Genomic DNA, 22,437 nt, shown 5'->3' with positions numbered 1-22,437 from the left:
CTGATGCAAAGCTGGGGAGAGGCCCTCACCTTCAGCTCTGGCCAGCCCGTGGCAAGCCGGCTTCAGCACACCACTGATACAATCTACCTAAGTTTTTAGAATCCTCACTATTTTGGAGAGTAGAAAGGAGGTCCAAGAATGAGTTTGAGAAGAGGTGTCCTAAGGACCACCAACCTCATCTATGATAAGTCATCTCGGCAACATCAGAACTCCAGGGGAGTCAAGGCCTCAGTTACAAAAGTCCTTGAACTTCAAACCCCAATGCTCTTATTAGAAACATCCTAAAATCTCTTCTGTTATCTCTGCCAAACCCCTGGCAAAGACTAGACCCCTGGATTTTTCTATTTTAATCTCTTCTTGAAAACTTTTCGCCTTAAGGAACACTTTTGGGGAATTCCTTCAGGAAGTGCTCACAGTTGGTTCCAGCTTGGTCCCGATTTACTAGGGGATGAGTGTGTGAAATCAGTTAAAGGGAGATGTAATTCTGAGGGACTGAGCAGGTGTGTGTCCGGCGGTTCTGAGCCCAGTATCCTGACTCCACCGCCTCCATGCTGGGGGGGTCGGTGGGGACGAAGAATGAGGAGCCTTACGAGGAGGAGTTTATATAAACAAAATACTTTATTATTTGAGAAAGAAAAGGCCAAATTACAAAACTTTTATACTCAAGTCCTGTTCATTACCACGCCAAAGGTTTACCATGGATTTGATTTTCCATAACTATTGGGTTGAGCCACATACAACTGCCAACTTCGTAGATGAAACAGACAAACATTGGCAATTTCATGTGGTCAAACCCCATATAAAATGAGCCAATGGCTAAGATTTCTTTTTGGCAGCAAGACGTTCCCAGTCCCATGTCTGCTGATGTTATAAACAGATGTCTGAGAGATAAACAGGTCCTGCTTGAGAAAAACACCTTGGGCGTAGTGATACTGGAATACAGTCTTGTGTGGGTACTGAGGCTGTGTGGTGCCCCTTCCAGCTCTGCTCTCTCCCGCTCGTCCTACCACCCAAGCCCCTGGTCTCATCGCATGGACGATTATTCTTTAGAGATGTCACCGATGGTCCTAGTATCGCCTCATGCTGCTAGTGAAGGCTGTCCAACTTTGAAACCAACTTGACTTGATCATTTACAAAAGGCAGGAGGCACAGGCTGAACCAGGGATTCCTTTGAAACAACTACAAAAGTCTCCATCATGATCAAGATGTTTTCTTCACGGGAACAACCCCAATCCCTTCTCTTTCCCATCTTGTTGACCCTCTTTTTGCCTCCGGGCATTCTGCGTCCAAGAAAATAAAACTGTGGACACTAAACAGAAAGTAGCAGCTTGGTATCCAGAAAGCCCAAGACTCGACAGGTAAACAAGATGGGGCAAATCAGGCTTTACTCACGTTCAGGAGGTTTAATAAAGCTTCCCCTCCCCCTGCACCTTCAGCTCTGTACGTCAACTTTACATGGAGCTGAGATAAAAATAAAACTTTCTTTACAAATCACACATTTTTCCAGTGAATTACTTTTGCAGTAAAAATAGCTGCTACATAAATCCCTCCTGATCTCTGAAAAGGAGTCGCATATTTCCAAAAATAGTATTCTTATTTTAATCAAACAGCATAATTTGGGGCACAGGAAGGAAATGGCTGGTCAAGGGGAGGTTAGTTGTTGGGGGAAAAACAGTTGAACTAAAAAATAAGCTTTGTATATAAACTGATTTAAAGGCATGCATAGAAATGGAAAACATATGCCATTTGTCAAGAAAAATACTGCTTTATAACTTTTACATTACAATTACAGGAGAAGCAGAGAGGCCAGATGGGCCCCCAGATAATAACATTAAGTTTCTTATAAAAATTCCCAAATGTACAAAGTCCTTGCCATAGATAACCCAGACAAAACAAAACGAAAAAACCAGGAATTAACCCTCTTAGACCTTATTCCTGTAGGTATATTAAATGTAAATAATACACACTTTACAACTTCTCTTAGTCTGCCCTGGCAGATTAAATGTTTGCAAAATGCCACCTGTGCTCCTGACAACTGGAATACATTGCAAAATGCCGTCTGCATTCTTATTTCACATACAGTTATATAATTATTTTAAATTACAATATACAATTTCTGTTAAATAGGTCTGTTAGGGGATTTTGATAACAATTATAAGGTTACAGTCATATATACAAACTAACTTCTGAAATGGCATGATTGTTTCCTTGCACTCTCTTCCCCCTCTGAACCAGAGACCTCTTTGGCATTGGCGTTTCCTGGCTGCAAAAGGCAAAAGAAAATCCAAAAGTGTGTGTCCACAACATGCTCGCTCCTTTTGAGAAGACCCAACAGCCTGAACGATCCTGTCACGACGCAGCCCGCCCAGAGCCAGGACGGCTGCCCGGCGCTTCTTTCTGGGCCGTTCTAACGTAACAGCATCTTAAGTTGCGTGTTCCTGGCAGCAGGCTTTAGAAGCGAGAAACTGTGCTGCTTTCGGCGGAGAACCGCGGTACCAGATGAAATAAGGCCACTGCTTCTTGGAGACGTTCCCAGACGCATCGATCCTGCCTTTCAGGGTCCTTGGATGGGTCCCCACGGCCCCAGTTCCAGCCCCGGGCGGCTTCAGTCCTCCGTGTCCGGCTGGACGCCCAGGATGGCGTGCAGCTCCTCGGGCGTGAAGCCCAGCAAGTTCTGGAGGTCGCACACGAAGCGGTACACGTAGCGCTTCCCCGACGTCTTATGGATGATGTTCTTATCGTAATAATAGCGTAAACCCCGGCTCAGCTTCTCGTAGTTCATCTTGGGCTTGTTTTTCCGCTTTCCCCACCGGCGGGCCACCTGCGGGACGGATAGAAAAGAGTTCCATTCCATTTGGCAATTAAGAAAAAGTGCATCACTTTCCCAGCAATGATTCGGACGCATGCTCACTTGACCACTACGTAAGGACCACAGAGGTGTCATCTGCTTTTGTGCACATGCCAGGGCTCTGCATCCCCCGGCTGTTTCTCGGGGGACGGAGGGAGGTGCTGATGCGCGAGCGAGGTGACCCCACCCAAAGCTCCGTCTGCGGAGGCCTCTCACTCAGCAAAACCCCCAGGAGCCAAGGGTTCAGAAGCAGGGAGGTCCCGAGACAAGGGAAATGCTGCGTCCCACCCACCTCCCGGGTTTGAATTCTGACCACCACGTCCACAGCTGCTGAGTGGGATCAGGACCTCAGGACATTCTGCATCCCTCAGTGCTTCTGCTGCCCCAGGATACTGGGGAGGTGACAGACCGCACTCTACTGGTACCAGAGACCAAGGGCTCCCCCCTTACACCGTCCTCGAGGGGCTGGTATCGGACCTGCCCTCGGCTTTCTCCTCCAGATGGGGCTAGAGCAGCCCCGCCAACCTCAGCTGAGGAGAGGGCTCAGTCCGTCCAAGGGAAAAGGCAAATTTCCTAAAACACCTTCAGATGATCAGGCGAGAGCCTCAGTGGACAGCTTTCACCTTTTAACTAGATGACAGAGCAGGGCTGTGAAGCCTGTCTGGTGCTGGTTGCATAAACAGGGGACACTATAAGCTGTTCATCAGCGAAACAAGACTCCACATTTCCCGACAGTCAGGGACGCCTCCTGTGGAAGTGCTCTCATCTGTATACTGGTGACCCCAGAGAACTGGATCTGTGAATCCCAAGTGATGGAATCAGGTTTGAGAGCCTGGAGAGCAAGCTCCCAGGTTCTGGACGTACCTCATCGGGGTCAGCCAGCTTAAACTCCCATCCGTCCCCCGTCCAGCTGATGAAAGGCTGGCAGGATTTGTCGGACAGCAATTCTAGAAGAAACTGCCACAGCTGGATAGGTCCGCTTCCTGAGGGGACAGGGGGCGGGTTGTGTTTTTCTAGATTTGAAATACAGCATGGCTTTAGTCATCCTACTGAAACAAGGAGTGTGAGATCTGGCTCTGGACTGGGTGTTGAGGTGAAGGTGACTCTGGGTGCTGGTGAGAATCCTGGAGGGCTTCCTCCACGCCTCCTGCTCTTGAAAAAGGGGCCACTGGGCCCTTGATTGCTGGGGTTGGTCTTTTTGGAAAAAAAAAAAAAAATTCTGGGCCACCAACTCTTGGCATCAAAATTCCTCACCCTATTTAATTGTTCCTTATGTAATAACTTTCAAGGTTTATTTCTAGAAACACCCAGTGGCACAGGGGTGCGGGCGGTGGAAGGAGCCTTTCAACACAGGATGAGGCGTGTCATTCTCCGAATCCCATGCGTAGCTTTCTTGCCAGATGACAATGGGCAAACTGCTTAACCCAAGACTTGGTTGACTCAGAGGTCACTGGGGCATTTGGGGTTGTAGCCATGGCCTCACCGCCTCTATTTGATGAGGTATAATGCTTTGCAAAGTACTCTTCATATACCTTCTCATATACCTTCTCTTAGAACTGCCGCCACCTTGTGAAGTATCACTGTATCAGTATTTTAAAGATGAAGGATAAGATGGGCTCAGCGGCCGGGTGCCTTTCCCTGGATCACACGCTTATCCAAGCGCCGTTCCGCAAGGCACAGTGGTTATATTGTTGATAAGGCTGTGTGCCCTTTGTGACCACAGACTGCTATCTTCCTCTGAGCCCACTTCCCCACCTGTAAAATGGGTTAATACCACCCATGCTAGGCTATCCTAGGGTCTACTGACCATAGGCTTAGTTAACCACACGGAGCTGGCAGGCAACGAATGGTAACTAATATTAAAACGAAAACCACCAACACCATGGCTGTTTACTTTCTTATCAGGCCCTGATGCCCATGTATGAAAATTACAGTAGTTTCCACACTCTCTGAGTATTTTAACACTTTTTCATGGCTAGTTGTTTTCTATGACGGGAAAAAAATGGGTGCCTACGTATTCTTATTTTAACCTATTGGATTTTTTAAAGTAGGTATTTTTTTTAAAATCCCCATTGGCTCCATATGTTCAAAATATGAAGAGAGAAAAAAAGCACATTTAAGAACACATGAAGCAACGAAAAAAATTTTCTGATATTTTCGCTAAAGTACTGGAAATATCTGGTTCTAAAAACAGCTTTAATATTTGTCCCCGGCCTAGAATAGCTCTTACCCAAACCTTCAAAATAAGATGGATTTGAGAAGCAAGAAAAGGTAAACAGTCCCCGGGTTACTGGAGGCTGGCTCTGCGGCCCCTCCCCCAGCCAGTTTACACTCTCTGAAATTCCAGGCGCGGCTGAGTCAGAGCTCCAGCCTCCACAGGCCTGTGCCCCCTGCTGCTGTCCCTCTAGGCACCGGCCTGGCGCATCCCAGGTGAGGGAGCCACCTGAGGATTCTCATCCACACCGCGGAGCCCTGTGTCCACGGACATCCCTGCAAATTTGGCCTTTTCTGAATTCAGGGAGACAGCTCGCTTGGGTTCAGGATTACACCCCACGCATAAAACGTGGGGTGTCAACACAATGCGGTCCAGCGAGAAACGCCCTTGATAAACAGGGCTGGCGCGGGGCTGGGCGGGTGCAGGGGAGGGGACGGGGACCCGGGGTGGCGCCCACCTGTGAAGCCGGCCAGCACGGCCGCAGGTATAACTGGTTTGCCCTGCTCCACCGGGTCGCTCCTCTCCTGGATGTAGTCCTTGAAGGACATGGTCGGCTTGCTGAGGCCGAGGGACTGGCTGCAGTCGTCCTCGAAGCTCTCGAAGGACGGTACCCGCTGCACGTCCAGCAGGGACGACTGGCTGTTCCAGGACTGCAGCAGTGACTCCGAGCTCTCGAAGCTGTCGGCGCCCGTCTCGGCGGAGTCGTGGTCTCCGGGCTTCCCTGGCAGAGACAACGACAGACTCTGACCCTCCAGGACAACGGAACGTCCGGTGCTACCACCCATGGAGGCAGCGTCGCCATCACCCCCTTTAAACGTTCGCCCTGCTAGTGCAGGATCACCCAGACTTTTCACGATGCCCTGAAACAGAGCTGCTTATTCCTTATGATACATAAGCTACACAGTCACGTCTTCCATCAACGGCAGGATGGAGGCATCAAATGTAGCTCCGAGCAGAGGGCTGCCCAGCAAGGAAAAGGGCAGCAACGCGGATGGACCTCAGGCACGCACAATGTGAGCAACAGACAAACACAGAAGAAAACACAACTTGTATCAAGTTCAAGAACTGGCAGAACTATGGCGATAAAAGTCAGGACGATGAGATCCTCTTGGGGTGGGTACGCTATTAACTGGGAGGGGCCGTGAGGGGGCCTTGTGGGGTGCTGGCACCCTCTCCACGTCAATCTGGGTGGCTGCCACACAGGGGTGTATGTGGAAAAATCCAACCTGAGCTTCATGCACAGTACATATGCATCCCCGTACAAAGAGATCTGTCACCTTCCTACACTGCCTCCCCCAGTAGCCCACTGCGTGGACGACGCTGGCCACAGGAGCAAGGACTGTGTCATTTACCCGGCACCCCCAGTGCCCGGGACCTGAGATACGTTAGGCGTAAGCTCGCCGAGCGCCACTGTTGGGACCGTGACCCACCGGACCAGTCCTTGACCTCCTCCACTGGCCGAACTCCGGATGTCTGAGCTCATGTCACCGTGGCTCCGGGAATCAAACCGACAGCCCTGCTGAGAAGGGCGCTCGGAAGCCTGGATCTTACCGGAACTGCTGGAGAGCAGGTTCAAGGTGCCGGCCGGGAAGTCCTGGCTGATGGAGCAGTAGTTGACGCTGACGGTGCTGAGCCGGGCCTTGGGAAACATCTGGAAGTCCTGCTCGGGACCGAGCGTGCTGGGCGCTGAGGATGCCGGGCACAGGCCATCCAGGAGGCCGCCTTTGGGGTAGTTCTGCGTCTGCGTTCCATACAGCGCCTGCTCCGCGCCAAAACCTGCAACAGGACCACAGATGGCGGAGCTGTCAGGCGACATCAACGCGACGACCAGAGACCCTCCACACCTCAAAACGGAGGGCGAGCAGCTCTGCCCGCTCCAGCCCTCCCTCCCCAAAACCCCAGTGGCCGTGTGGGCTTGGGCGGGCAGGTTTTCTACTGTGTCCTCCCCTTCTCTAACTGTTCGTCTTCTCAGTCAGTGAGCCCTTTTCCAAAATGCCTGCAGCCCCTGCACCCCGGATGCAATGCCTCACGTGAATATTTCTACATCTCTTGTTTTTCAAGTGCTTCCATGTGAGCCTTGGGACAACGGGGTCACTGGATCTTTCAGCTTCTGAGGAAACTAAGGCTCAGCCAGATGAAGTGATTTGCCGTCCAGCCAGTGACCCATAAGGGAGTATCTCCAGTTGCCCTGCCCACTCTGGCTGGGGGACCACCAAAACCTACACTCGCCAGTGTCAACCACCAGGAGGAGGGACAGAATTCCATGACACCTATTTAAACCTCAAAGTTCAGAGCAAATTTAGTATTGCTGTCCACACACTTCCTGGGCCTGCCACCTTTGTTTGTTACACTAATCTGACCACAGCAATTGGCTCACTCCATTCTGCCCCTCGAGCTATAAATTGCCAATTTATAGCCCTGGCCAAAGCAAAGATAACACAAGTCACTGATGTGACGTTAAATTTTCTAGTAGCCACACTGAAAAACTAAAAAGACACTGGCGAAATGAATTTGAATATTTTACTTGACCTAAGAGAGCCATTATCATTTCAATATGTAATCAGAATTGTTAAAATTATTAAGGAGATATTGACATTCTCTGTTCAATCCTAAGACTTTCAGATCGGGCGGGTGTGCGTTATATTCTCACCACACATCTCAATGTGGACCAGCCGCACTTTTGGATTTGTGAATGTGTGCGATCACCGTATGGGACAGTGTAGGTTCTGCCTTCGAACCTTCCGTGAACCTAACGGGAAGACTCAGAAGCTCTTAAGGGCAGAATCAATTGCACTGACCTAACGAATTGCTATTAATCCAATGAGGAACTGAGTTGAGGTGTGAATTTTCTTCATACTGATCTTCTGTCTTTTCTTGGTTTTCTGAAAAATAGACAGAGGAGACATAAGATTACAAATTGAGAGGTTTAAACTACACACACAAAAAAGTTCCTTTCTGAATTACTGTTCTATGGTTATTTCAGCATAACAAAATGCATTTTAGCACTTCCCACTTAATCCGACGGTGTTCCATGTCATCACGTTGTTTAAAAGCACTAGAGACAGAAATGCATTCTTCTAATAACTAGAATAAGTCTTCTAAACTCCTCAGTGCTGTCATTGGCAAAGTTAAATTTTCTAGTATACAATTTGAGAGATCTAGATGGTGTATTGAATTCATCTATGTAGTCGACAAAGGGTTAAATGTTTACAAAGTACCCCCTGTACTAGGGGCTGGAATACAGCAGATTAGTAACATGGACACAGTTCCTGCCCTGGTGAAGCTTCTGACCCACTGCCTCAAACCCTGAGGTGTGTCCAGAGGTGGTGAGCGCTACAGAAAGAGAGGTCAAAGCAGTGCTATGGGCATCCGAACGGGGACACACACGCCCAGGAACTTACAGGGAAAAGGTTAGCATTCCCTGTACGTGCTTACGTCCTACCAACACACAACCACATGCACACCCACAAATCCAGACCCACACAGACTCACACAGTGAGAAATGGCAAAACAGGTCTAACTGGCCAGCAAATGGATTCACCAGAAACTTGTCAGACCAGACGTGTCCAAGTTCAGGGAAAATTTGAGGGTCTTTAAGTTTCCCTGGCCCTCAGAAGCCATAACTAAGAAGAGCTGGTGGGCGACGCTGAGATCTTTCTAAGATTCTGAGTCTGTAACAGACATTGAAACTCAGAGTTTAAAATCAATTAAATGAGGAATACTTCCCTGAACTCTTCTAATGGGCTTATTTTCTTACATTTTTAACTTGAAGGATTCCCTCACTATACCGTTTCTCCTTTGTAACTCGATATATTTTTAACATTGGTGTCAATGCTCTTTTTAGGTCTAAATCAAGACTTTCTATATAAGAGCTCTTTTGCTCAAAGGCCAGTTCCCGTATAATATGTCAGTGTGTAAATATGTATCAATTACTTCTACACTGGTTTATAAACATAAAACAAAAAAATTCTCTGTTGGATTCCATTTGGTCTTAGGAAATGTTACTATAAAATTCCCAGTTTATCTGAACAAAGGCTCACTTTCGCCGAGGCTGACTTATTTCCTAAGGCTCTGTAAAGTGAGCCCCAAACACGGGCCTTCTTGCTGTCTCCTCACCTGAGCCACGCATATGCCTCCAACTCCAACTCATGACGTCTGGCGACACTGAACACCTTGGTGACTAAGGCTCCTGCCTTGTGGCCAATGCTCCCCATACACATACTTAAAGTGGAGTCAAAATCCATAAATCACCGCCACGTAGCTGACTCACGCCAGTGGCATTTTCAGACAATCTGCCCTACATCACTGAAATGCCAGCCCTACGGTTGGCAAGCATGACCCACCCCCCATCACTCTTCCCTGCTATGCTCACCCCGCCCCGGGAACCCAGTTGCTCACCGGTACCTTTGATCATCTGCTCCAGGTGTTCCCAGAGAATGTCACCCACAAAGTCAGGCGCCAGCTCCAGAAAGCGCTCCTTGCCAAGGTTACACAACACCTGGCCGGTCATGCCAAACCTCTGGAGGTTGACGTCCACCAGACTGAACTCGTTGGTGGCCCAGAGAAGCCACTGGCACACCTGTTGCTCAGTCCACAGCCAGGGATCTACAGGGGAGGGAAGAAAAGGAGGCAGTAAGGCCAGAAGCACTCCTGATTTACCCACAGAGCCCAGAGGGGCACCAGAGTCCAAGGAAATGAACGAGACACCCAGGAAGATGTTGAGGCACTGACAGCAGTGCTGGATGAAGTGTTCATTTGGTTGGATTTTGAAATAAAAACTGGCTCAGCTTAATGACAGCTCTGTCCCTCTTTTCAATACGCCCTAAACAAACGCTTGAAATTAAGTCATCTCAAGCTATGGCAGCCTGATGGCTCTGTCTAGTACAGCGCAGGCGCAGAAAGCTCCAGGAAGGAGCGCTTACTCTTCGGGATGCCAAGGCGGCGCTGCTCCTTTTTGAAGCCACTGAAGGTAGCTTTTAAGGCTTGACTCATCACAGCCTTGCTGCAGGGGGTCAACAGAGGCAACTCACAGTTGGTCGAGTCTGGAAAAGAAACCCCACGGGGATGTTAGGAGTTCAAGCTGGCAGCAACACAGGGAGAATTGAGGGGGGGAAGTCTTAGCTTCTAGGGAAGAACAATTCTGATCTCAAATCTTCCGCATCATTCCTTAGATGAGTGTAAATATTAACAAAAACTGGGTTTTTTTGACTGCAATTGAGAAAATATTATACATCTCATAACTACACTTATTTAAAAAAATCTAAAATAAAACCCGAGTTTGATTTTTTTGCCAAACTTCATAGAATAGTGATGCCTAGATAACATTTCTATTTAAGGCTATTCTTACATTTTTGACAATGGAAGAAGTTGCAAGGTTTTTGGCCAAAAGCCTTAAGGGGTTGTAAATGGCTAATTTGGAAGCGACTTCCATTAAACTAAGAGGCAGCAAAGGAACATCAGATGTAACAGGAACACACAGCACTTAGCACCCGTGACGTCAATTTTTATTGAAACACAGCCTTCTCTGGATTCCCTCAGCAATTTCAAGAATGATAAATGACCGTCACGTGATGGCACGCTTACGCAAGCATGTGTGTTTTAATTAATTTTCTGGGCTGTATTTTCTAGCACCTACTTCATATGACAAAGTAATTTCTGGAATGTTTCCAACTAATAACTCTATCACAGTAATCTCAGACGCATTACTTGACGTGCTATTCCCTTAAAAAGAATAAACAATGACGTTAAGAACTACAGAAGCAAACGCAGATGGGTAAAGATGAGCAGGAATAATTTGTTGCCCCAAAACTCGGGGTAGGGGAGGAAGATCCAGCTAAGGATGCGAACACGGGATGAAAAGTTGGGGTGCATTTTCATGTCTACTGGTCTGCTTCACAGAGGGGACTGGGAGATGGGGCCCGGGCTGGCTGCAGCGTTGAAATATCCTAAAGAGAAGCTGGGGTGTGTGGGGGAGACCCCCTGTGGTTTGCTCCCAGCAGGGCACCCACCCTCCCTGGGGTGTGTCTGGCAAGTGAGGACTTCCGAGTCACCAAGCGCATAAAAAAGGAAAACTGTCTTCTCTCAGATCTGAGCCTCTACCGGACTTTTCATACAAAGATTCAAGATACCAACATTCGTCACTTATGGATTATAATCTATGAACTGAACTACTTAGGGACGTCACGCGCAACTTGTCAAGTCTGAGTAACAAATTACCATGAGAAATTGAATCCAAGCCCGTTGGCACTTCCTGGAGTGTTTGCTCTTCATTTAGGGAGGGGAAAACAGTGAGCAGGGAGCCATCAAAGGTGTCAAAGGCAGGCTGGCGCTGCAAAGGCAGAGGGAGAGAAAACGGAAACGTGACATTTAAGCTTATTTAATGACCTATTTTCAAAGTGGTCCGTGGGCAGCCTCACGGATGCTCCCTGATTAAGCCGCCAGTCATAAAGCCACGCATGGAATCAACCAGCCAGTACGCTGAGTAGACTTCTGACAGGGTCAAAGTGACCAGAAGGATTCTATTTTACTCTGGATCACTTACAGGCATACCTTGGAGATACTACAGGTGTGGTTCCAGACCATCAAAATAAAGCGAATATTGCAGTAAAGCGAGTCACACAAATTTTTTGGTTTCCCAATACGTGTAAAAGTTACGTTTACACTATTAATTGTGCAATAGCATTATGTCTAAAAACTAGGCATACCTTAATTAAAAAATACTTTATTGCTGAAAAATGCTAACCATCATCTAAGCCTTCAGAGAGCTGTAATCATTTCGCTGGTGGAGGGTTTGAAATATTTCAAGGATTACCAAAATGTGACACAGAGACACGAAGAGAGCAAATGCTGTTGGAAGGATGGTGCCGATAAACTTACGATGCAGGGTTGGCACAAACCTTCAATTTGTAAAAAGCCCAGTAAAGCGAAGTACAACACAACAAGGTCTGCCTGTCATCAACCACAGAGCCAGAATGACTGGGAATTTATTTTTAATGGCCTAACCAATTTAAATGAATAAATTAAGTAAACAAACCTAAAACCAAGAGAATCTTAGAACAGTGCCTAGAGGGACTCAGAGACCACTGCGGTCCAAACACCTGGGCCCTCTAAGCTACCTGGGAGAGATGCTTAGGCTGTGTGTATAAGAAAAACGACTTGGTTCACTGCAGTTAAAATGAAAGGCGAGTGATTTAATGAAAATGAAAAATCAAACAACAAAATACATTACTTTTTCTGTTGAAGCATTTATTCTGAAATGTTTACCATGAAACACTGCAACTGAAACTACACGTCCTTCCTCATCTATTCCAACCGTTCAGAAAATAATAATACATATGAGAACATTCCTTAAGACTTAATTTTGTAAAAGTTTAGTGTATTGAAAAGGACACCCCTCCCCCATCATCTATTAAGGGGAAAGATTTCTAAAGGAAATAGGTTTAAAGTTAAACTACCTATAATTTAGGGGAAAGAGGGGGAAAAATACACAGAGAAAGATAAGCCTGGAGCTGTGAGGATTTCTAATAATCTCATCTAACATTTACAAATGGAATAGCCTTTAATGTAAGACTCACTGGGACTTCCCTGGTGGTCCAGTGGTTAAGACTGCACTTCCACTGCAGGGGGCACGGGTTCGATCCCTGGTTGAGAACTAAGACCCCTCATGCTGCATGGCACAGTCAAAAAAAGGAAAAAAGACTCATTTATGAGTAACACACGTAACAGATAAAGGCTTGATGGAAATCCCATGTCATGTGCAATGCAATGACCCATCTGTTGAGTCATCAATTAAAAAATGTGTAACACATTTACAAATCAAACAGTTTGTGTGCTTTCTTTTTAGAAATGCAGAACAATGAATGACGCATTACATAAGAAGTAGGAGTTCAACCCAATGATGTCCCAATGATGTTGGAGCCCAGCCCCCCAAAACCCAAAGCAAGGATGTCCAATTGCCCAAAATCCACGGGGGAAAGACCAATCCTGCGAGGGTGAAATACTCATCTCGGCTTATGAACTACCTTATAGCAGTGCCAATTTTGGTGAAATAGCCAATAGATTTAAAAAATTCCCACCAGCATTGCCCAGGTGACTAAGAAATGCCTGCCCTTTCCTGACTGTACTCCTGACTGTTCTTTTTTTTTAAAACCAGGAAGCCAAAAGACAAGACAAATTCCTGCTGCGTATTTCAACACATCAAATTTCAGCAATGACAGTTTCTTCTCCAAGCCCAGAGATCGCACGCACAGGCATCGTCAAACTCTTCTAGTTTATAGGAGAAGTCTTCTCTCTAGAGGGGTCGTTTCAAACTTAATACCATAATTTCTTGTATGGTTTCTGCCACGCCAACAACTGAAAACGTCTGACCAAAATGAACAGAAAAAAGAAAACCTCGCTGACTTGACGTCTGATAAATTTCATGACACTCTAGAAAGGCCTGTGCCAATTTTTGCCTCTTGGGGCTCTATCAGACAGATAACCTCACGCTGATCTACTGAGAAAAATGTAACATGCCAGAGACACATTATCATACAAAACACCAAGCTAGGAGGAGGCCAATTTAAAATCGCTGTTTCTGAGACATGTTTACTACTCAACACTAAAAAAACCCCCATCAAATCTCGCTGTCACACTTGTAGAAGGTAAATGGGAAATTATCAGTTTGTGCTGCTAAAGAATGTTCCCCAAAGGGATTGAGACAGAAACTACACAGAATGTTTATTACGCAGCTGAGAAGGCTCTTTCATCTTTAATCTGTCCTTTGGTTTACATAAACAGGCGCAGTTGTGCCTGGAAGGACAGACTGCCTGCATCCCGGTGGGCACTGACCCTTCTGATGGGAGCAGTTGGGCCCGCCTGCCTCTTCTAAGCTCTTTCATTTCAGTTCTTAAACAGCTCTTCTGTCACCCAAGAAAACTCCTGGGGGGACAGAACAGATAGCTCCCCCAGCTCTGTTCTCTGGAGAATTCATAGGATTTTTCACCTGGTAGGAGCCTCCGAAAGAAACTACAAAGGCCTCACCATCTACAGATTAAATGGTTTCATATCTTGGAGGACAAATCGAACAAGCACCAGGACACCCATTTTGCAGACTAGAAAACGGAGACCCAGAGAGATTAAGCAAACAGTCCAGAGTCACACAGCCAGTTAATTAAAAAGCTAGGGCTAGAACCGGTCTTCTGGGACCCAACCCACTGTTTTTTCTCCTAGAGATTGAGTTTTCCAATTTTTTTTTTTTTTTTTTAAGTTTTAATTAAAACTTGTTCACTCACCTTGAGTGTCCCTCTGTAACTGCTGGACACAGGGGCCACCTGGTCCATGTTCTTGATGCCAAAATCATTCATCTTAAAAAAAAAAAGAAAAGAAATGAAGAAAGTCAAAGAGGCAACAAATCAAGTCCATTTTTAAGAAGTCTGCATCGGCGCATCCACACCTAATTCTGGCACAGTTGGTCCAAGTTCTCCAGCCCTAACAGGTCATTCAAAACTGAATGCCAGGAATTCTTCTCACAAACGGCATGCTACTTAAGTAATTAAACAATAATGCTGATTCTCCGCTGAATTCTATTTAGATTTGAGGCATACGGATAAAGTTGCCTTCTGGCTGGCTGGGTGAGCTGGGCTGGGGGCCTGGGTCCTTCCAGGACAGGAGTGGGAGGGTCTGCTTTCCGCCGTCAATTCCAAGGTCACCTCGGGGTGTGGGCCTGGGGGGGCCGCCGGCCAGGCCGAGGGCTATCTCCCGTATGCAAGGGCGACAGTCAGCTCAACCTGGGAGCTCCAGGGCAAGCGCAGGGATGACGTGCCACTGCAGCTCCCAGACAGATCCAGATCCAGGAAAGCCTGCTGGGAGACCCTCCTGGGAGGCCCCCTCCCCTCTCCAAGCTGTGAGGAAGCACAGGCCCAGGAAGCAGATAAAAAGGAGAACCAGGGCTGGAGCTCAAACCCTCTTGGCGTTGTCTAGATCCTCCTGCGTTGAAGAATACACAAGCTCAAAATACGTCTGCTTGGCGTGTTGCTCAGCTGTGCATTTCTTCAAGAGGAAGTAATTCTGATCACGGATCTGCCTTACTTGCTTGGTCTGGGCTTATCCTGGACCTGCACTGACCAACGTGGCGGCCACCAGCCACGCGGGGCTCCTGAGCGCTTGGCACTGGGCTAGGGCGAAACTCCGTCCGATGTGCTCAGCATGCAAAACACACTCTCAATTTCAAAGATTTCGTAGCGAAAAGTAAAGTATCTCGGTACTAATTTTGTATTTACTGCACGTTTATGTAATATTTTGAACGTGCGAGGTTAATTGAAATACATGGAAATTAATTTCACCATATTTACCGTGGCTATTAGGAAACTTAGAGCTACATGGGTGAGTGGCATTTGGACAGTTCCATATGTGACCTGTGATTGCTGTAATCAACTGAAAACTTATTTGGGGCCCTAAAATGTAATTGTTTGGCGGGGTAAGTTAAACATTAATAAGTGAGAAAGGTACTTAGATAATCCTGCCCTAGTGTTAGATTAAACAAACAGAGCAACTAAAGCTGATTTTCAAATAACCTGGGAATCCCCTATGACAGTAACCCACCCTCCCTGCTTCATGGCCTTGAAGTGGAGGTCTAGAAGGAGGCTTTATGGGGTACCTCTAACTGCCCACCCTGCGGTCTCCACTGAGCACTCCTACCTGTTACAACTGAGAACCTTGAGTAATTAAAACATTGCGCAATGGATAGACTCACTGGCGGAGGCAAACAGCTTATTTTCCTGTAACTACTTAATTCGAGTTTGTACTTTCTTGTTTTCTCTTTATAGTCAACGTTATGGCTAAACAGACCTCCCAACAACTCAGCACACAGACACACACCCCCTTGGCTAGAAAGGCAGTATGGGAGGAGAGTCCCAGCCACCAGGGAGGCCAGAGGCACTGGACAGGCCTGTAAAAACCCTCAGAGTGCGGGTAATTATATTGGGGGCCAGTGGAGGCGCGAAAGCTTTGACAGTAAATCATAGTTGGGAGTGGAGGGGTGGGAGTAGGGCTTTGGAGGGGAGGAGTTGTCCTGGATCAAAAGTGACCGCGCGTTTGCTCAGAATCTCCACTTGGTGGATCCTGTCATCCACAGGCACTCAAGAATCAATACTCATTACTGATGATCACTGCCCTGGTAGAACCCACCTTGCTAAGGGCTAAGCCTGAGCTGGGGCACCACACCTTCCCTCCTCACTCAACTGTCTGACACCCCTGAGAGGCAGATGTTATACCATCTTACAGTGAGGCAACAGAGACCTCGGGATCTTGCCCAGGATCACACAGCTACTGCGGGGGCATCTAAGGGGCACAGGGCAGACCAAACCCCCGGGGAGTATGGCCCTACCTCCTGAGCTCCTCCAGGAGCCAGGATCACCCGAATGATGAGGCGTGTGCCCTCCTCCCAGCACATCAATAAAGAGCAGAGATGGCACACAGATATCATTAGACTAGGCCCCTGCTCGAGACGCTTCATGACGTGAAATGCTCCTTAAGGTAGAGCTTTATGCCACTGACCTGGATGAACTAAGTCCTGTCACCTGTTGATTACATCAGCAAGCCTCAAACAGGAGACCAAAATGAAAGCACACCTTGGGTGTTGTCAGTTACCCATCTTCTTCGCCTGGTTTGCAGACTTTATTCCACATTCCTCAGCTTCACGGAGATGGACAGAGAATAGATGTGGAAGGCAATGGAGAAGCCTCGCCTGGTTTTTGTGTACAAATACCAGGAGGAGAGGCAGTCTACCACTCCCACATAAAGAGCTGTAATGACTAGCTATGGAATAGAATTCTTCTGTTGTCCGGCTTTTAATTTGTTTTGTAAAAACCATGTAGAATCAAAATGCTCTACCAATGGTTTCTGACAAACACATAGCTAATCAAATTTAAGTTCCCTTATTTTACTCGACACAGCTTGTGAAGGTGGCAGACAGGCCAAGTTTCTCCACCTAAGTCAATTTCACATTTAGATCTTTTTGGTGTTGCCCTATTGATTGATGCTTTTGAACAACAAAAAAAAGGGAAAATGGCAGAAATGGAAGGGCTGAGAATGGTTAAATTTTAAAACAAGCAGAACTTGCCAGACGACAGTACCCTTATGGGAACAAGTGATCGCTTATGTGAGATTAGAGCACAGGTTTGCATTTAGGTAACTTTTAAAAAAGCAAGAATAAAGAAAAACAAAAACAAACCTGAAACGCACTTTTGAAGATTGGTTTGCTTTTTCCTTTGAAAGTTATCAATTTAGAGAGAGGAATGACTAATCCCAGAAATGAGCGTTTGACTATTTCCCTGCAGGACTCAGAGCACTAGCGTTTACTATATTGTGATATTATTCAGAATTTTAATAAACCTTAACTTAGAGATTTATCTCTCTGATTGGTGGTGATGTGGGCAAGCAGGCAGCGCACAGCCGCTTCCACTGTACAGAACAAACATAATCTCTTACGGGTAAATTAAAATAAATTACCCCTATCTCCAAAGGGGACTGCTCACTTCCTTACTTTCTAAATCAGTAGAAGCAGGTCAACTACTATTTTCGGATACCCTAAAATTGAATACAGGCCAATATAAAAGTCTCATGTGCTAAAAAAAAAAAAAAGCCATACACGCTCAAACGCTGTTACCCCTTCATCCAAAATGCTCTAAGAACGGGAAAATAAAGTCAGCCTTGTGCACCCACATCTCCATTTCCGACAGGCTCCCCATGTTCGCCTCGTAGGACCGAGGGGCCCGGATCCAGAGGTCCTGGGGCGCCCGTGGGGGTCCCACTGGAGCCGCAGGACCCTCCCGGCCCCTCCCTCGCCCGCCGCCCCGGCCGGGCCCGGGACCTGGCCGCGCAGGTGACCGGGGGATTGGGATCGGCGCGTTTTCGGGAAGCCGCAGCCTCCCAGGTGTTTCAGGCGCCCGGCACCCCAGATCTTCCCGGGCCCGGCGTCCTCCCGTAAGTCACCCGCAAACCCGGGCGCGCCGGGGCCCCTCGGACACCCTCTCCAGCGTCCCCCACCCCTTCGCGAAATCAGGTCCGCCGGGCGCCCACTGGCAGGAGCCCCCCTACCACGCCCGCGTTTCCTTTGAAAACAAAAGCAAGTGAAACAAGCCGGCGCGCCCCGCCCTCCCCTGCCACCTCGACGACCCCGGGGCCGCGGCCCAAGTTCACAGGCTGCTCCGCCCGTCACCGCCGGGCCCACTCCGAGCTCGGCCCGCCGCCCCAAAAGCCACTCGGCCCCAGGAACACGAGCCCCGAGCGGACCGGATCCCAGACGCGCGACCCCCGAATGCTACGGATAGCCGCCACCCCGCCTGGACCCCGGCTGCGCCCCGGGATCCGGACCTCGGCGCCACCCACGTCCCCCGCCCGGTTCCTGGGTCCCCCGATAGAGGATCCGGCGCCGGAGGACGCTCCCCGCCGGACCCCGGCCGCCCGCCCGGCCCGATCCCGCTCTTACCGCGCCTCTTCGGGCAGGGCCGCCGGCGGTTCGGGGCCCGGGGTCCTCGGTGCGCGCCGACTATGGCGCGGGCGCGGGCGCGGGCGCGCGGGGGGAGATGTCCGGGAGGCCGGGACGGGCGGGGGGCGGCGGGCTGCTGGCGGGCGGGCTCCGGGCGCTCGGGGCTGGGGCTACACCGCGCTCCGCGCTGCCGCTGGAGGAAGTAACCGGCTGCTCTCCTCCGCCGCGCGCTCTTCAGGAGCCGGGGAAGAAGGGAGGAGGGAAGAGGGAGGGGAGACGGCAGCGAGGAGGGGAGGAGGGGCTGAGGGGGAGGGGAAAGGAGGGAGGGGAGGGGAGGAGTGGAGGAGAGACTGCAGAGGGCGGGGGGAGGGGAGGGGAGGAGAGAGAGGAGGGGTGGGAAGCTGAGGGGGGGCAGCGGGGGGGAGGGGGGAGGAGAAGAGCAGGGGGCGGAGCCGGACCTTTCAGGCGGGACCTCGCTCGGCGCCCGATGTCACTCGGCTGTCCCTCGCCTGCTGTTCCAGGGCCGCTCTGGGCCGGGGACTCCGCGGCCTGGCGCCCCGTGCCCTGTGTGTCCCGGGAGCTCAGGAGGAGAGTCTTTCTTTGGTTTCTTCCCCGGGTCCGGAGGCTTTAACCCCAAACGTGCCCTGGCAGGACTGGAGTAGTGCTGGTGCCACCGAGTGGCCGCGGGGCTTGGGGTCATGAGGGATTCATTCTGGCCCCATTCTTGGACCTCCTCGTGGACTTAACGATTTCTGATCATTTTTATTTCTGATCATTCTGTCATGCTGACGCTGAGATGATAAAGATGCAAAATGGGCCCTTTTATGGGTCACGGAGTCGCCCTGCTCCGAGAAGCCCCATTCCTACAGCCTCCGTGTGAGTGGCACCCCCTAGAGTTGAGCGGTGCCTTAGTAGTAACCAGCCTTGACTGAGCTTCCCTGGGCTAATCCTCATGATAATTCTCCAAGGCATTATTGTCCCCACTTTAAATATGAGGGAGTTGACCCTCAGGGTAAATAACTTGCCAAGTCATAAGACATATAAATGGGAAATTCAGGGTTGAAACTCCAGTTTATCTGACTTCTAACTATGATCAAAACCATCACCCATACCTCCCATTTCCATTTTTAGCAGGAAATATTCAATGCTTGAGTCCCTGGCTAGAAACGTGCACATTTCCTATTCAGATTCAGGTCAGATTCTCAGTATTTTGGAGGAATATTTAGATTCCTATAAGTGGTTATAAAACGAAATAGCTCAGCTTAGGCAAGGCCAGGGGCTGAAATTTGGTGCATGCATCTCAGGGACTGCAGTGCTGTGAAGGGAGAGAGGAAAGGCCTCACTTCTCTGTTACCAAGGTTCCTGGTTTCCATGGCAACCCTCAACCAGGAGTTATCCAGATAATTGAGATACTATTGCACCTTAATGTTTCCAGGTACCTGAGGGTCTCCGGGTATCACCATTGCATGGGTCAGAGGCAGGGTCTACACGGCTCAGACAACCAGGTGCTGAGAAGATTGATATTTCTAGCAGATGGAACTGATTCTGATGGTTTCTCCATGTACATTCAGGCCTGGAACAGAAATCACAGATAGGTCAAGAAGGAGTTTCATAAATGGGATACAGAGCCATAGTAAGTTACCATGGAGACATAAAGAGTATTTTTTTTTTTTTAACTGTAGCAGAAAATACTGACTTATCTGGGCTGCAGTTTCAGCTAATACAGGGTCTTTTCCCCCAGGCTACTGAAAGCATCTGAGAAGCTTGGTACAGACAGCCATCAGGTCAAGTTCAGTTGCCCGGAGTGGGGCTGCCTTGTCCATAGGACCTGTTCCCGTGCCCGTGGGTCTCCGGTGCTAGGTGATCAGGGGCTCCCTGAGTCCCTGAGGTCCACTGACTCTTTGGGAAGACATCTTTCCTCCTTGAGGGGCTGGTCAGGGGGAGGGGCGTTTCCAACACATCTGAGCAGAAAGATGTCAAAAGAAGCCACATTGGAGTCTGGAGACAGTCCGTTCCTGACAACCAACTTTTCCCCTGCTCTAACTGGCTAAACCTTGGGCCAGTTCTCGCCTCTATAGAAGCAAGGGTGATTATGGCACCTATGTCATCAGGCTGTGATGGGCATTCGACACAGAACCAAATTTGTAAAGAATTTGTTCAGCACATGGTAGAGAGAGGTTCAAAATGATATAGGTATTAAGTGTCTTTTTCCAAGCTCCCTTCTGGGAGCATTTTATGAAAAATCCTTTAAAAAATATATACATGAAAAAAAAAATCGTCTTTATCCTCTCAGATATAAATGTGTGAAACCCGATAGAAAATAATCTAACCAGGAGCAAAATGCAGAGCTGAAAGAGATGCAGAGGCTGGAGAGAGGAAGCTGGGGTCACACACAAGCCGGTACTCCTGACTCCCACCCAGGCCTCTGCCACTCCCTATTCCCTTTCCCAGGAGCCCTGGGCTCAGTCAAGCAACCCCCTTGCCCTGGGTCCTACGCGGTGGCTGATCCCCCTCTACGCTTGGGTGGTCACATGCTCATAATAAAATGTCTTATCCTAGTTCTGAGGCCGTATCAGGGTTCCTAACATTTTTTACCTTCCTGTTGTTAGTCGGTTTCCTAGTTACTCAGCAGAACTAAAACCCAGCCTGGCTGCAGCCTGTGATTATTCATTGACTATTATGGCTTGATTCACAAGGAACATCGGGTTTTCCAGTAAATTAAACCCAATAAAAGTATGGCCCTTGTGCTTCAAGATCAAAAGTCAAAGGTGTTAGAAGGAAATTAAAAGTCAGGAGGCCCATCAGGTGAAATGACCAGATGTACCACGTCAGGCTGAGTGTAAGAGCAGTCTTAACTCTTCCTTTAAGAAAGAGGGAAGCTCATAGAGGAGAAGAAGAAAGAGGAAATTACGGTAGAATGTATGCATTATAAATAGTAAATGTCTAGAGGGTAAAATGCAGATAAAGGATTCTTTAGAATCCAGACGTAATTATTAAAAATGATTAGCTTACCAAGTTATCCTGTAAAAACAACAACAAAAACTTTTCCTTAGAAACACGTCTGTATTTATCTTGAAATCCAAATCAATAATCAACATAACAGTTGCAAGTGGAAACCATACAGGTGGTTTCCACCTGCAAGCTAAACAGACGTCATCTGGTCTGAGATGTATCATTTATTCATTTAGCAAACACAGTGTCAGCGGCTGGGAAGACAGATGAGTAAGGGCTTAGTCCCTGCCCTTGAAGAAGTAAAAATGAAGTCCACCGTTCTGCAAAAATCATGCACAAATGTGAGACTTTGGAAATCCTGGGAGGGGGCTGGGCAGTGGAGGGGGAAATGCACTTAGAGATAGAAATAATTTAATGCGTGCATATTTTTCTGGCACCTACATTTCCTTTGCTGACCATTCACCCTGCAGTCACGGGGTCATGACGGGCAGTAGTTATTCCACTGATGCATGTTGGGGTCAAGGAACAGATGAAATTAAACTTTATAATCTCCCCCATTTCCTCCCACCACACACAACAAATATGCACACAATGTGTATACCATCCAGCTGCACTCTCTTTGTGCCCATCTACAGGCTGGCACTGGTTCCTGGAATCCGGGTCAAGCTAGGGTCATCCAGCAGCCTCCCAGCCCCCTCCCCCGGACAAGGTGGTCCCACACTATGCAAGAGCAGGTAGTTTCTACCCTTTTCTTTAAGATTCCTCGGAACAGCCAACATGGGACTACCCTCGGGGGGTCAAAAACTTCTCCTAATGTCCTATGTTAATCTCAGCTGCTTTTGGCAGCCTCATTGGTCCCTTGTGTTTCCTGGGGCATGAAGGCAGGGTAACTAGATAGAGCCTGCGATCTTATCCTCTGAAGGGCGGCCTGTGGCGTCAAATTTCCTGGGGTCA

General features: G+C 48.4%; 1 protein-coding gene across 5 annotated transcripts; it reads right to left on the bottom strand.

Annotated features, from left to right (window-relative positions):
• Window positions 1-637: 637 nt before the first annotated feature.
• Window positions 638-18,778, bottom strand: ETS2 (ETS proto-oncogene 2, transcription factor). Of its 5 annotated transcripts, none has more exons than XM_068547091.1 (10): window positions 18,532-18,778; window positions 14,336-14,407; window positions 11,280-11,391; window positions 9,986-10,105; window positions 9,462-9,668; window positions 7,862-7,945; window positions 6,615-6,839; window positions 5,521-5,784; window positions 3,713-3,861; window positions 638-2,821 (listed from the first exon to the last, which is right to left on the bottom strand). In XM_068547091.1, the coding sequence occupies exons 2-10, from the start codon at window positions 14,405-14,407 to the stop codon at window positions 2,606-2,608; spliced, it is 1,449 nt and encodes a 482-aa protein (XP_068403192.1). In that variant the 5' UTR covers window positions 18,532-18,778; the 3' UTR covers window positions 638-2,605. The 5 variants fall into 5 exon arrangements, with proteins under 5 accessions (XP_068403192.1, XP_068403195.1, XP_068403194.1 ...); XM_068547094.1 differs by having other exon boundaries at window positions 3,713-3,831; XM_068547093.1 differs by having other exon boundaries at window positions 9,468-9,668.
• Between the last annotated feature and the right edge of the window lie 3,659 nt (window positions 18,779-22,437).

Source organism: Eschrichtius robustus, chromosome 6 (genome assembly GCF_028021215.1).
Source record: "Eschrichtius robustus isolate mEscRob2 chromosome 6, mEscRob2.pri, whole genome shotgun sequence".
NCBI lineage: Eukaryota > Metazoa > Chordata > Mammalia > Artiodactyla > Eschrichtiidae > Eschrichtius > Eschrichtius robustus.
Note: the sequence above shows the minus strand (reverse complement) of the source record. Positions and strands in the feature narration are given on the sequence as shown.